Source organism: Oncorhynchus gorbuscha, linkage group LG18 (assembly GCF_021184085.1).
Source record: "Oncorhynchus gorbuscha isolate QuinsamMale2020 ecotype Even-year linkage group LG18, OgorEven_v1.0, whole genome shotgun sequence".
NCBI lineage: Eukaryota > Metazoa > Chordata > Actinopteri > Salmoniformes > Salmonidae > Oncorhynchus > Oncorhynchus gorbuscha.
The window spans coordinates 74,846,240-74,861,379 of record NC_060190.1 but is presented as its reverse complement, the minus strand read 5'-3'; the positions used below and the strand labels follow the sequence as shown (position 1 = coordinate 74,861,379).

The following is a 15,140-nucleotide window of genomic DNA, read 5'->3' as shown; positions in this document are numbered from 1 at the left end:
TAGCCGTGATTGGATACAGGTTAACCAATTAAGAGCTGTGATTTCCTACCCATCATAATCGCCAGAGGGGTTTAAATAACAGTGACTCGATTGAAAAAGTGGGAGAATCAAAGCTTTCCAACGAAGACAGAATTATTGCTGTGTTCCTGATATTCAGTAAATAGCAGTAGTATTTCCAATCGGAAAAAATTAACTGCGACTTTTATTTGCGTACCGTACCGTGAGAGCGGCAACCCTAATGAATATCAGCGCAAATGGCAACGTATAGCTTCGGATGTGATCAAAGTAAAAAATATCCAATATGAACATGATTGTTTCTTAATAGAATAGAGGTTAGTTACAATTTAGAAGTTCTCTGAGCATCAGTTCAAAAAATAGACGATTGAAGCGACCGCCTGGGAGCTGTGTGTGTTGGAAAGACTGGTAGGGCTATAAACTCAAGTAGGCCGGGCGCATGACAGATGTTATCAGCCAATAAGAGAATTTAATTAAATATTCTGCAAAGGTATGCATGCTTCTGATTGGACAAAACAGATTAAAAGGGCGTCACGTCAAATCTCATTACATTTTCATCAACTCAAACGAAGAAAAACATTTGTCATAGTTATATTTTCGAGGGCACCTCGTCTCGTTATAGGCATAGTTTTAGTCAGGAAAAATAGAATGTCGACAAATTTTTCGTCATAGAACACTGAACGTCCCGCTCATGATGTTGAACTTCTCCAACACTCACTCACAGGTCTCCTCCTGTACATGTCCAGCCTCACTCACAGGTCTCCTCCTGTACATGTCCAGCCTCACTCTCAGGTCTCCTCCTGTATATAAGTCCAGCCTAGGAGAGGAGTAAATATTGCATACAAGATAGGCAGTCTGTCCCAAAGATCTCTCCTTCCTCCCAAAGCGTGCATTTCACTGATTTGAAGAACAATGACTGGTATAAGAAATGAGGTGGAAACACCCACTAGCCCACGCCTCCACCAATCCAATGCTTTTAGATTTGTGGGAAGTAGTGAACAAGTGTACACTTCAGGAGAAAGTAGATATTATTGGGACACACCCAGGGACGTCAGAGAGACAAGTCCCGGTGGAAGGAGTAACACTACACTCTTAGGGGAAAAAAGTTTCCAAAGGGGTTCTTTTTGGTTCCAGGTTTAAAAATGTTTGGTTCCAAGTAGAACCCTTTTGGGTGCCATGTAGAACACTCGGTGGAAAGGGTTCTACATGGAACCCCAAAAGAGTTCTAAATGGAACCAAAAAGGGTTCTTCAAAGGGTTCTCCAATAGGGACATCCGAAGAACCCTTTTAGGTTCTAGATACCTTTTTCTAAGCGTGGAGAGGGTTGCGTCCCCAATGGCATCCCTATTCCTTATACACACTACTAACCAAAACGAATGCACTAAAGGCCTATATAAAATAGAGTGCCACTTCGGACACTACCATTTGCAACTGAAAACTAAAATGAGCGTTTGTTATTGGATTTGAAGTCCCTCCATGTTTCAGTACGTTTTTCTTCTGTTTGGGGCCTAATGATTTATCAAGTAGGAGTGGTGATCTAGGATCAGGTCCTCAATGTCTATAATTATCTGTTTCGTTACGCCAAACTGATGGTAGATCAGCACTCCTAATTGTAGAGCTTGATACCAACGGCCCCCCTGATCACACCATGCCTTCTACAGTCTCTAGTTTGGGGGGGATGGGTATGATATCAGCCACTGGTAGTCTGTCCTGTTCCTGGCAAGCCACCTGGTACTCCTGTAGGACCTTCACCACGGCACCGTGGCCAAACTGCAGGGCATCGTCCAGGGGAATGCTGCTCCACCTGGAGGGAGGTGGAAGAGAGGAGTCAGAACAATGTCAGATGTTACTCCACGCACCTTTTGAGTAAAAACGACAGCCACAGAGGACAGAATGAGATGGAGAAATAAGGCATGAGGCTGGGGATATACAGTGAGTCTAGATAGCAGAACAGCTAAGGGGTGTTGTTACTGTAGGTTGGAGGCTCAGTCAACAGAGACTGATATAGGTGGATGAATGAATGGAGGGGTGGAAGAATAGAGGGGTGGATGAATGACTGGAGAAGTGGATGAATGAATAGAGGGGTGGATGAATGAATGGAGGAGTGGATGAATGAACAGAGGAGTGGATGAATGAACAGAGGAGTGGATGAATGAACAGAGGAGTGGATGAATGAACAGAGGAGTGGATGAATGAACAGAGGAGTGGATGAATGAACAGAGGAGTGGATGAATGAACAGAGGAGTGGATGAATGAACAGAGGAGTGGATGAATGAACAGAGGAGTGGATGAATGAACAGAGGAGTGGATGGATCAACAGAGGAGTGGATGAATGAACAGAGGAGTGGATGAATGAACAGAGGAGTGGATGAATGAACAGAGGAGTGGATGGATGAACAGAGGAGTGGATGAATGAACAGAGGAGTGGATGAATGAACAGAGGAGTGGATGAATGAACAGAGGAGTGGATGGATCAACAGAGGAGTGGATGAATGAACAGAGGAGTGGATGAATGAACAGAGGAGTGGATGAATGAACAGAGGAGTGGATGAATGAAAAGAGGGGTGGATGGATCAACAGAGGAGTGGATGAATGAACAGAGGGGTGGATGAATGAACAGAGGGGTGGATGAATGAACAGAGGGGTGGATGGATCAACAGAGGAGTGGATGAATGAACAGAGGAGTGGATGGATCAACAGAGGAGTGGATGAATGAACAGAGGAGTGGATGAATGAACAGAGGAGTGGATGAATGAACAGAGGGGTGGATGAATGAAAAGAGGAGTGGATGAATGAACAGAGGGGTGGATGAATGAATGGAGGAGTGGATGAATGAACAGAGGAGTGGATGAATGAATGGAGGAGTGGATGAATGAACAGAGGAGTGGATGAATGAACAGAGGAGTGGATGAATGAACAGAGGGGTGGATGAATGAACAGAGGAGTGGATGAATGAACAGAGGGGTGGATGAATGAATGCTACAGTACCTATCTTTCACAAATGGGTTCACTTTGCAGGTGTCTGTTAGGAACCGTACCACTTCTACATGACCTGAGGACAAAACACTACGTATCTTAGGGGTTAACAAACACGCAATGCCTTATGATACCCTTCTAGTGCATTATAACACCTGCTAGAAGCTGACATAACAACTAGGTAGCTGTAACATCACTATGATGCATCATAATACATAATACATAATACTCCTGACCCCTCCTGTCTCAGCCTCCAGTATTTATGCTGCAGTAGTTTATGTGTCGGGGGGCTAGGGTCAGTTTGTTATATCTGGAGTACTTCTCCTGTCCTATTCGGTGTCCTGTGTGAATCTAAGTGTGCGTTCTCTAATTCTCTCCTTATCTCTTTCTTTCTCTCTCTCGGAGGACCTGAGCCCTAGGACCATGCCCCAGGACTACCTGACATGATAAATCCTTGCTGTCCCCAGTCCACCTGGCCATACTGCTGCTCCAGTTTCAACAGTTCTGCCTTACTATTATTCGACCATGCTGGTCATTTATGAACATTTGAACATCTTGGCCATGTTCTGTTATAATCTCCACCCGGCACAGCCAGAACAGGACTGGCCACCCCACATAGCCTGGTTCCACTCTAGGTTTCTTCCTAGGTTTTGGCCTTTCTAGGGAGTTTTTCCTAGCCACCGTGCTTCTACACCTGCATTGCTTGCTGTTTGGGGTTTTAGGCTGGGTTTCTGTACAGCACTTTGAGATATCAGCTGATGTACGAAGGGCTATATAAATAAATTTGATTTGATTTGATTTGAATACCAACTAGGAGCCACCAATGGATTGTAGCTCACCCTCTGCTGCAGCCACATGTAGAGCTGTCCTAGAGTCATAGTCTTTCAGCTCCATGTCCATCGAGGACAGAGCAAACCTGAGACGACAGGATAGGAGACCAGTGATATTCTACATAACATTCCTCATTTCCAAGAGGTTTACTGTGAAGCCCAGCTCGCGAGGAGAGCGTGCCATCTACAGCAGGTGACGAGTAGTAAAACAAACAATACAATTACTTTGCATTAATTTAATATCCAGGATGGTCTCTACATACAACCTCCTAGATGATGGTTATTTTACCTTCTGAGGGCTGACACATCTCCACTGTAAGCCGCAAACATCAAGTTCACCACAGACTTGTTCTACAGATATAGCAGAGATAAACACAACTTAGACTGGATGGGATACTGGCACACAGCTACATAACCATTCATAGGACACAGCTACATAACCATTCATAGCACACAGCTACATAACCATTCATAGGACACAGCTACATAACCATTCATAGGACACAGCTACATAACCATTCATAGGACACAGCTACATAACCATTCATAGGACACAGCTACATAACCATTCATAGGACACAGCTACAGTGCCTTGCGAAAGTATTCGGCCCCCTTGAACTTTGCGACCTTTTGCCACATTTCAGGCTTCAAACATAAAGATATAAAACTGTATTTTTTGTGAAGAATCAACAACAAGTGGACACAATCATGAAGTGGAACGACATTTATTGGATATTTCAAACTTTTTTAACAAATCAAAAACTGAAAAATTGGGCGTGCAAAATGATTCAGCACCCTTAAGTTAATACTTTGTAGCGCCACATTTTGCTGCGATTACAGCTGTAAGTCGCTTGGGGTATGTCTGTATCAGTTTTGCACATCGAGAGAATGACATTTTTTCCCATTCCTCCTTGCAAAACAGCTCGAGCTCAGTGAGGTTGGATGGAGAGCATTTGTGAACAGCAGTTTTCAGTTCTTTCCACAGATTCTCGATTGGATTCAGGTCTGGACATTGACTTGGCCATTCTAACACCTGGATATGTTTATTTTTTAACCATTCCATTGTAGATTTTGCTTTATGTTTTGGATCATTGTCTTGTTGGAAGACAAATCTCCGTCCCAGTCTCAGGTCTTTTGCAGACTCCATCAGGTTTTCTTCCAGAATGGTCCTGTATTTGGCTTCATCCATCTTCCCATCAATTTTAACCATCTTCACTGTCCCTGCTGAAGAAACCATGATGCTGCCACCATCATGTTTGACAGTGGGGATGGTGTGTTCAGGGTGATGAGCTGTGTTGCTTTTACGCCAAACATAACGTTTTGCATTGTTGCCAAAAAGTTCAATTTTGGTTTCATCTGACCAGAGCACCTTCTTCCACATGTTTGGTGTGTCTCCCAGGTGGCTTGTGGCAAACTTTAAACAACACTTTTTATGGATATCTTTAAGAAATGGCTTTCTTCTTGCCACTCTTCCATAAAGGCCAGATTTGTGCAATATACGACTGATTGTTGTCCTATGGACAGAGTCTCCCACCTCAGCTGTAGATCTCTGCAGTTCATCCAGAGTGATCATGGGCCTCTTGGCTGCATCTCTGATCAGTCTTCTCCTTGTATGAGCTGAAAGTTTATAGAGGGACGGCCAGGTCTTGGTAGATTTGCAGTGGTCTGATACTCCTTCCATTTCAATATTATCGCTTGCACAGTGCTCCTTGGGATGTTTAAAGCTTGGGAAATCTTTTTGTATCCAAATCCGGCTTTAAACTTCTTCACAACAGTATCTCGGACCTGCCTGGTGTGTTCCTTGTTCTTCATGATTCTCTCTGCGCTTTTAACGGACCTCTGAGACTATCACAGTGCAGGTGCATTTATATGGAGACTTGATTACACACAGGTGGATTGTATTGATCATCATTAGTCATTTAGGTCAACATTGGATCATTCAGAGATCCTCACTGAATTTCTGGACAGAGTTTGCTGCACTGAAAGTAAAGGGGCTGAATAATTTTGCACGCCCAATTATCCAGTTTTTGATTTGTTAAAAAAGTTTGAAATATCCAATAAATGTCTTTCCCCTTCATGATTGTGTCCCACTTGTTGTTGATTCTTCACAAAAAAATACAGTTTTATATCTTTATGTTTGAAGCCTGAAATGTGGCAAAAGGTTGAAAAGTTTAAGGGGGCCGAATACTTTCGCAAGGCACTGTACATAACCGTTCATTAGACACAGCTACATAACCATTCATAGGACACAGCTACATAACCATTCATAGGACACAGCTACATAACCATTCATAGGACACAGCTACATTACCATTCATAGGACACAGCTACATAACCATGCATAGAACACAGCTACATAACCATTCATAGGACACAGCTACATAACCATGCATAGGACACAGCTACATAACCATTCATAGGACACAGCTACATAACCATTCATAGGACACAGCTGCATAACCATTCATAGGACACAGCTACATAACCATTCATAGCACACAGCTACATAACCATTCATAGGACATAGCTACATAACCATTCATAGGACACAGCTACATAACCATTCATAGGACACATCATAACAAAAGCAAACTTGAACCTCACTTTATGTTTTAGCAAATATGATAAATTGTTGTTATGTTTACCTTATAACTCTCTTAAGTCACAAAATCCCTTACCCTATCATCCCCATCCTGTCTTCGGGGGTCCTGCTTCTTGACAAAGTGTCTCAGGTTGTCATAGTTGTGGAAGTTAAACGAAGACACCAGCTCCTGAAAAACCAAAGCATGTCAAAAAGACAGTTCAGTCTCCGGTACAACATCGAGAGGCAGAAACATTATGTATGTGGTAACACTATTGAAGGGTACCTACATACAGACTTTATAACACATTCATAACCTGTACATAGGGAGATATTGTTTATAACACCTGGAAATAAAGCTGGTAACGTTACCTGGCAGAAGTGTATTCCTCGGACACTGTTTCCAACCTTGTCTAAAGGAGGTGACCAACACATCACTCCCATGACGTTAGGGACAACCAACAGAACTGCTCCAGACACCCCAGACTTTGCAGGCAAGCCCACCTGAGAAAGAACCAGTTTTTTTTAAAGTGGCCTTAATTTGACCAATACATGTTTAAAAGGTTTACGTTACCAAGACTATATGTTACCAAAATGTTACCAAGACTGTACGTTACCAAGACTATACGTTACCAAGACTATATGTTACCAAAATTTTACCAAGACTATACGTTACCAAGACTATATGTTACCAAAATGTTACCAAGACTATACGTTACCAAGACTATATGTTACCAAAATGTTACCAAGACTATACGTTACCAAGACTATATGTTACCAAAATGTTACCAAGACTATACGTTACCAAGACTATATGATACCAAAATGTTACCAAGACTATACGTTACCAAGACTATATGTTACCAAGACTACACGCTACCAAGACTATATGTTACCAAAATGTTACCAAGACTATACGTTACCAAGAATATACGTTACTAAAACTATATGTTACCAAGACTATACGTTACCAAGACTATACGTTACCAAGACTATACGTTACCAAAACTATACATTACCAAGACTATACGTTACCAAGACTATACGTTACCAAGACTATACGTTACCAAGACTATACGTTACCAAAACTATACATTACCAAGACTATACGTTACCAAGACTATACGTTACCAAGACTATACGTTACCAAGACTATACGTTACCAAAACTATACGTTACCAAGACTATATGTTACCAAGACTATACGTTACCAAAATGTTACCAAAACTATACGTTACCAAAATGTTACCAAGACTATACGTTACCAAAACCATACGTTACCAAAACTATACGTTACCAAAATGTTACCAAGACTATACGTTACCAAAATGTTACCAAGACTATACGTGACCAAGACTATACGTTACCAAGACTATACTTTACCAAAATGTTACCAAGACTATACGTTACCAAGACTATACGTTACCAAGACTATACGTTACCAAGACTATACATTACCAAGACTATACGTTACCAAGACTATACGTTACCAAGACTATACATTACCAAGACTATACATTACCAAGACTATACATTACCAAGACTATACGTTACCAAGACTATACGTTACCAAGACTATACGCTACCAAAACTATACATTACCAAAATGTTACCAAGACTATACGTTACCAAAACTATACATTACCAAGACTATACGCTACCAAGACTATACGTTACCAAGCCTCAAGACTATATGTCACCAAAACTATACCAAAATGTTACCAAGACTATATGTTACCAAGACTATATGTTACCAAGACTATACGTTACCAAGAGTATACGTTACCAAAACTATACGTTACCAAAATGTTACCAAGACTATACGTTACCAAGACTATACGTTACCAAAATGTTACCAAGACTATACGTTACCAAAATGTTACCAAGACTATACGTTACCAAGACTATACGTTACCAAGACTATACGTTACCAAGACTATACGTTACCAAAATGTTACCAAGACTACACGTTACCAAGACTATACGTTACCAAAATGTTACCAAGACTATACGTTACCAAGACTATACGTTACCAAAATGTTACCAAGACTATACGTTACCAAAATGTTACCAAGACTATACGTTACCAAAATGTTACCAAGACTATACGTTACCAAAATGTTACCAAGACTATACGTTACCAAGACCATATGTTACCAAGACTATACGTTACCAAAATGTTACCAAGACTATACGTTACTAAGACTATACGTTACCAAGACTATATGTTACCAAGACTATACGTTACCAAGACTATACGTTACCAAGACTATACGTTACCAAAACTATACGTTACCAAGACTATACGTTACCAAGACTATACGTTACCAAGACTATACGTTACCAAGACTATATGTTACCAAGACTATATGTTACCAAGACTATACGTTACCAAGACTATACGTTACCAAGACTATACGCTACCAAGACTATACGTTACCAAGACTATACGTTACCAAGACTATACGTTACCAAGACTATACGTTACCAAGACTATATGTTACCAAGACTATACGTTACCAAAACTATACGTTACCAAAATGTTACCAAGACTATACGTTACCAAGACTATACGTTACCAAGACTATATGTTACCAAGACTATACGTTACCAAAATGTTACCAAAACTATACGTTACCAAAACTATACGTTACCAAAATGTTACCAAGACTATACGTTACCAAAATGTTACCAAGACTATACGTGACCAAGACTATACGTTACCAAGACTATACGTTACCAAGACTATACGTTACCAAGACTATACATTACCAAGACTATACGTTACCAAGATTATACGTTACCAAGACTATACATTACCAAGACTATACATTACCAAGACTATACGTTACCAAGACTATACGTTACCAAGACTATACGCTACCAAAACTATACATTACCAAAATGTTACCAAGACTATACGTTACCAAAACTATACATTACCAAGACTATACGCTACCAAGACTATACGTTACCAAGCCTCAAGACTATATGTCACCAAAACTATACCAAAATGTTACCAAGACTATATGTTACCAAGACTATATGTTACCAAGACTATACGTTACCAAGAGTATACGTTACCAAGACTATACGTTACCAAAATGTTACCAAGACTATACGTTACCAAAATGTTACCAAGACTATACGTTACCAAGACTATACATTACCAAGACTATACGTTACCAAGACTATACGTTACCAAAATGTTACCAAGACTATACGTTACCAAGACTATACGTTACCAAGACTATACGTTACCAAAATGTTACCAAGACTATACGTTACCAAGACTATACGTTACCAAAATGTTACCAAGACTATACGTTACCAAAATGTTACCAAGACTATACGTTACCAAGACTATATGTTACCAAGACTATACGTTACCAAAATGTTACCAAGACTATACGTTACTAAGACTATACGTTACCAAGACTATATGTTACCAAGACTATACGTTACCAAAATGTTACCAAGACTACACGTTACCAAAATGTTACCAAGACTATACGTTACCAAGACTATACGTTACCAAGACTATACGTTACCAAGACTATACGTTACCAAAATGTTACCAAGACTACACGTTACCAAGACTATACGTTACCAAAATGTTACCAAGACTATACGTTACCAAGACTATACGTTACCAAAATGTTACCAAGACTATACGTTACCAAAATGTTACCAAGACTATACGTTACCAAGACTATACGTTACCAAAATGTTACCAAGACTATACGTTACCAAAATGTTACCAAGACTATACGTTACCAAGACCATATGTTACCAAGACTATACGTTACCAAAATGTTACCAAGACTATACGTTACTAAGACTATACGTTACCAAGACTATATGTTACCAAGACTATACGTTACCAAGACTATACGTTACCAAGACTATACGTTACCAAAACTATACGTTACCAAGACTATACGTTACCAAGACTATACGTTACCAAGACTATACGTTACCAAGACTATATGTTACCAAGACTATACGTTACCAAGACTATACGTTACCAAGACTATACGTTACCAAGACTATACGCTACCAAGACTATACGTTACCAAGACTATACGTTACCAAGACTATACGTTACCAAGACTATACGTTACCAAGACTATATGTTACCAAGACTATACGTTACCAAAACTATACGTTACCAAAATGTTACCAAGACTATACGTTACCAAGACTATACGTTACCAAGACTATATGTTACCAAGACTATACGTTACCGAAATGTTACCAAAACTATACGTTACCAAAACTATACGTTACCAAAACTATACGTTACCAAGACTATACGTTACCAAAATGTTACCAAGACTATACGTGACCAAGACTATACGTTACCAAGACTATACTTTACCAAAATGTTACCAAGACTATACGTTACCAAGACTATACGTTACCAAGACTATACGTTACCAAGACTATACATTACCAAGACTATACGTTACCAAGATTATACGTTACCAAGACTATACATTACCAAGACTATACATTACCAAGACTATACGTTACCAAGACTATACGTTACCAAGACTATACGCTACCAAAACTATACATTACCAAAATGTTACCAGGACTATACGTTACCAAAACTATACATTACCAAGACTATACGCTACCAAGACTATACGTTACCAAGCCTCAAGACTATATGTCACCAAAACTATACCAAAATGTTACCAAGACTATATGTTACCAAGACTATATGTTACCAAGACTATACGTTACCAAGAGTATACGTTACCAAGACTATACGTTACCAAAATGTTACCAAGACTATACGTTACCAAAATGTTACCAAGACTATACGTTACCAAGACTATACATTACCAAGACTATACGTTACCAAGACTATACGTTACCAAAATGTTACCAAGACTATACGTTACCAAGACTATACGTTACCAAGACTATACGTTACCAAAATGTTACCAAGACTATACGTTACCAAGACTATACGTTACCAAAATGTTACCAAGACTATACGTTAAAAATGTTACCAAGACTATACGTTACCAAGACTATATGTTACCAAGACTATACGTTACCAAAATGTTACCAAGACTATACGTTACTAAGACTATAATGTTACCAAGACTATATGTTACCAAGACTATACGTTACCAAAATGTTACCAAGACTACACGTTACCAAAATGTTACCAAGACTATACGTTACCAAGACTATACGTTACCAAGACTATACGTTACCAAGACTATACGTTACCAAAATGTTACCAAGACTACACGTTACCAAGACTATACGTTACCAAAATGTTACCAAGACTATACGTTACCAAGACTATACGTTACCAAAATGTTACCAAGACTATACGTTACCAAAATGTTACCAAGACTATACGTTACCAAGACTATACGTTACCAAAATGTTACCAAGACTATACGTTACCAAAATGTTACCAAGACTATACGTTACCAAGACCATATGTTACCAAGACTATACGTTACCAAAATGTTACCAAGACTATACGTTACTAAGACTATACGTTACCAAGACTATATGTTACCAAGACTATACGTTACCAAGACTATACGTTACCAAGACTATACGTTACCAAAACTATACGTTAACAAGACTATACGTTACCAAGACTATACGTTACCAAGACTATATGTTACCAAGACTATATGTTACCAAGACTATACGTTACCAAGACTATACGTTACCAAGACTATACGTTACCAAGACTATACGCTACCAAGACTATACGTTACCAAGACTATACGTTACCAAGACTATACGTTACCAAGACTATACGTTACCAAGACTATATGTTACCAAGACTATACGTTACCAAAACTATACGTTACCAAAATGTTACCAAGACTATACGTTACCAAGACTATACGTTACCAAGACTATATGTTACCAAGACTATACGTTACCAAAATGTTACCAAAACTATACGTTACCAAAACTATACGTTACCAAAACTATACGTTACCAAAATGTTACCAAGACTATACGTTACCAAAATGTTACCAAGACTATACTTTACCAAAATGTTACCAAGACTATACGTTACCAAGACTATACGTTACCAAGACTATACGTTACCAAGACTATACATTACCAAGACTATACGTTACCAAGATTATACGTTACCAAGACTATACATTACCAAGACTATACATTACCAAGACTATACGTTACCAAGACTATACGTTACCAAGACTATACGCTACCAAAACTATACATTACCAAAATGTTACCAGGACTATACGTTACCAAAACTATACATTACCAAGACTATACGCTACCAAGACTATACGTTACCAAGCCTCAAGACTATATGTCACCAAAACTATACCAAAATGTTACCAAGACTATATGTTACCAAGACTATATGTTACCAAGACTATACGTTACCAAGAGTATACGTTACCAAGACTATACGTTACCAAAATGTTACCAAGACTATACGTTACCAAAATGTTACCAAGACTATACGTTACCAAGACTATACATTACCAAGACTATACGTTACCAAGACTATACGTTACCAAAATGTTACCAAGACTATACGTTACCAAGACTATACGTTACCAAGACTATACGTTACCAAAATGTTACCAAGACTATACGTTACCAAGACTATACGTTACCAAAATGTTACCAAGACTATACGTTACCAAAATGTTACCAAGACTATACGTTACCAAGACTATATGTTACCAAGACTATACGTTACCAAAATGTTACCAAGACTATACGTTACTAAGACTATACGTTACCAAGACTATATGTTACCAAGACTATACGTTACCAAAATGTTACCAAGACTATACGTTACCAAGACTATACGTTACCAAAATGTTACCAAGACTATACGTTACCAAGACTATACATTACCAAAATGTTACCAAGACTATACTTTACCAAGACTATACGTTACCAAAATGTTACCAAGACTATACGTTACCAAGACTATATGTTACCAAGACTATACGTTACCAAGACTATACGTTACCAAAATGTTACCAAGACTATACGTTATCAAAATGTTACCAAGACTATATGTTACCAAGACTATATGTTACCAAGACTATACGTTACCAAGACTATACGTTACCAAGACTATACGTTACCAAAATGTTACCAAGACTATACGTTACCAAGACTATACGTTACCAAAATGTGACCAAGACTATACGTTACCAAGACTATACGTTACCAAGACTATACGTGACCAAGACTATACGTTACCAAAATGTTACCAAGACTATACGTTACCAAGACTATACGTTACCAAGACTATACTACGTTACCAAGACTATATGTTACCAAGACTATATGTTACCAAGACTATACGTTACCAAAACTATACGTTACTGAGACTATTCGTTACCAAGACTATACGTCACCAAGACTATACGTTACCAAGACTATACGTTACCAAGACTATATGTTACCAAGACTATACATTACCAAGACTATATGTTACCAAGACTATACATTACCAAGACTATACGTTACCAAGAGTATACGTTACCAAGACTATACGTTACCAAGACTATACGTTACCAAGACTATACGTTACCAAGACTATACGTTACCAAGACTATACGTTACCAAGACTATACGTTACCAAGACTATACATTACCAAGACTATACGTTACCAAGACTATACATTACCAAGACTATACATTACCAAGACTATGCGTTACCAAGACTATACATTACCAAGACTATACGTTACCAAGACTATACATTACCAAGACTATAAATACATACTATACGTTACCAAGACTATACGTTACCAAGACTATACGTTACCAAGACTATACATTACCAAGACTATACGTTACCAAGACTATACATTACCAAGACTATACATTACCAAGACTATACATTACCAAGACTATAAATACATACTATACGTTACCAAGACTATACGTTACCAAGACTATACATTACCAAGACTATACATTACCAAGACTATAAATACATACTATACGTTACCAAGACTATACGTTACCAAGACTATACGTTACCAAGACTATACATTACCAAGACTATACATTACCAAGACTATACATTACCAAGACTATACGTTACCAAGACTATACATTACCAAGACTATACATTACCAAGACTATACGCTACCAAGACTATACGTTACCAAGACTATAAATACATACTATACGTTACCAAGACTATACGTTACCAAGACTATACATTACCAAGACTATACATTACCAAGACTATACATTACCAAGACTATACATTACCAAGACTATACATTACCAAGACTATACATTACCAAGACTATACGTTACCAAGACTATACATTACCAAGACTATACATTACCAAGACTATACGCTACCAAGACTATACGTTACCAAGACTATAAATACATACTATACGTTACCAAGACTATGCGTTACCAAGACTATACATTACCAAGACTATACGTTACCAAGACTATACGTTACCAAGACTATACGTTACCAAGACTATACGTTACCAAGACTATAAATACATACTATACGTTACCAAGACTATACGTTACCAAGACTATACATTACCAAGACTATACATTACCAAGACTATAAATACATGGCATTTTTAAAAGTTTAAGCCACTATATATATTTTATTTCCTGAGAGGAAACTTAACGTGGTGATGGATTGCTACATTCAAGACACATAACATAGAATACAAAACATGTACAGTACATGTTTAAATACA

The 15,140-nt window shown here is 38.4% G+C and overlaps 1 protein-coding gene across 2 annotated transcripts in view; it reads right to left on the bottom strand.

Annotated features, from left to right (window-relative positions):
* Nucleotides 1-460: 460 nt before the first annotated feature.
* LOC124003808 (glutaminase kidney isoform, mitochondrial-like) overlaps nucleotides 461-15,140 on the bottom strand; it is a 47,701-nt gene continuing 33,021 nt past the window's right edge. For both annotated transcript variants that reach the window (XM_046312396.1, XM_046312397.1), the window contains exons 13-18: nucleotides 6,775-6,906; nucleotides 6,500-6,592; nucleotides 4,111-4,172; nucleotides 3,831-3,907; nucleotides 3,004-3,067; nucleotides 461-1,819 (exon numbers count right to left, since the gene is read on the bottom strand). In XM_046312396.1, coding sequence (XP_046168352.1) covers nucleotides 1,657-1,819; nucleotides 3,004-3,067; nucleotides 3,831-3,907; nucleotides 4,111-4,172; nucleotides 6,500-6,592; nucleotides 6,775-6,906 — 591 coding nt within the window. In that variant the 3' untranslated portion in view covers nucleotides 461-1,656. The remainder of the gene's footprint in view (nucleotides 1,820-3,003; nucleotides 3,068-3,830; nucleotides 3,908-4,110; nucleotides 4,173-6,499; nucleotides 6,593-6,774; nucleotides 6,907-15,140) is intronic.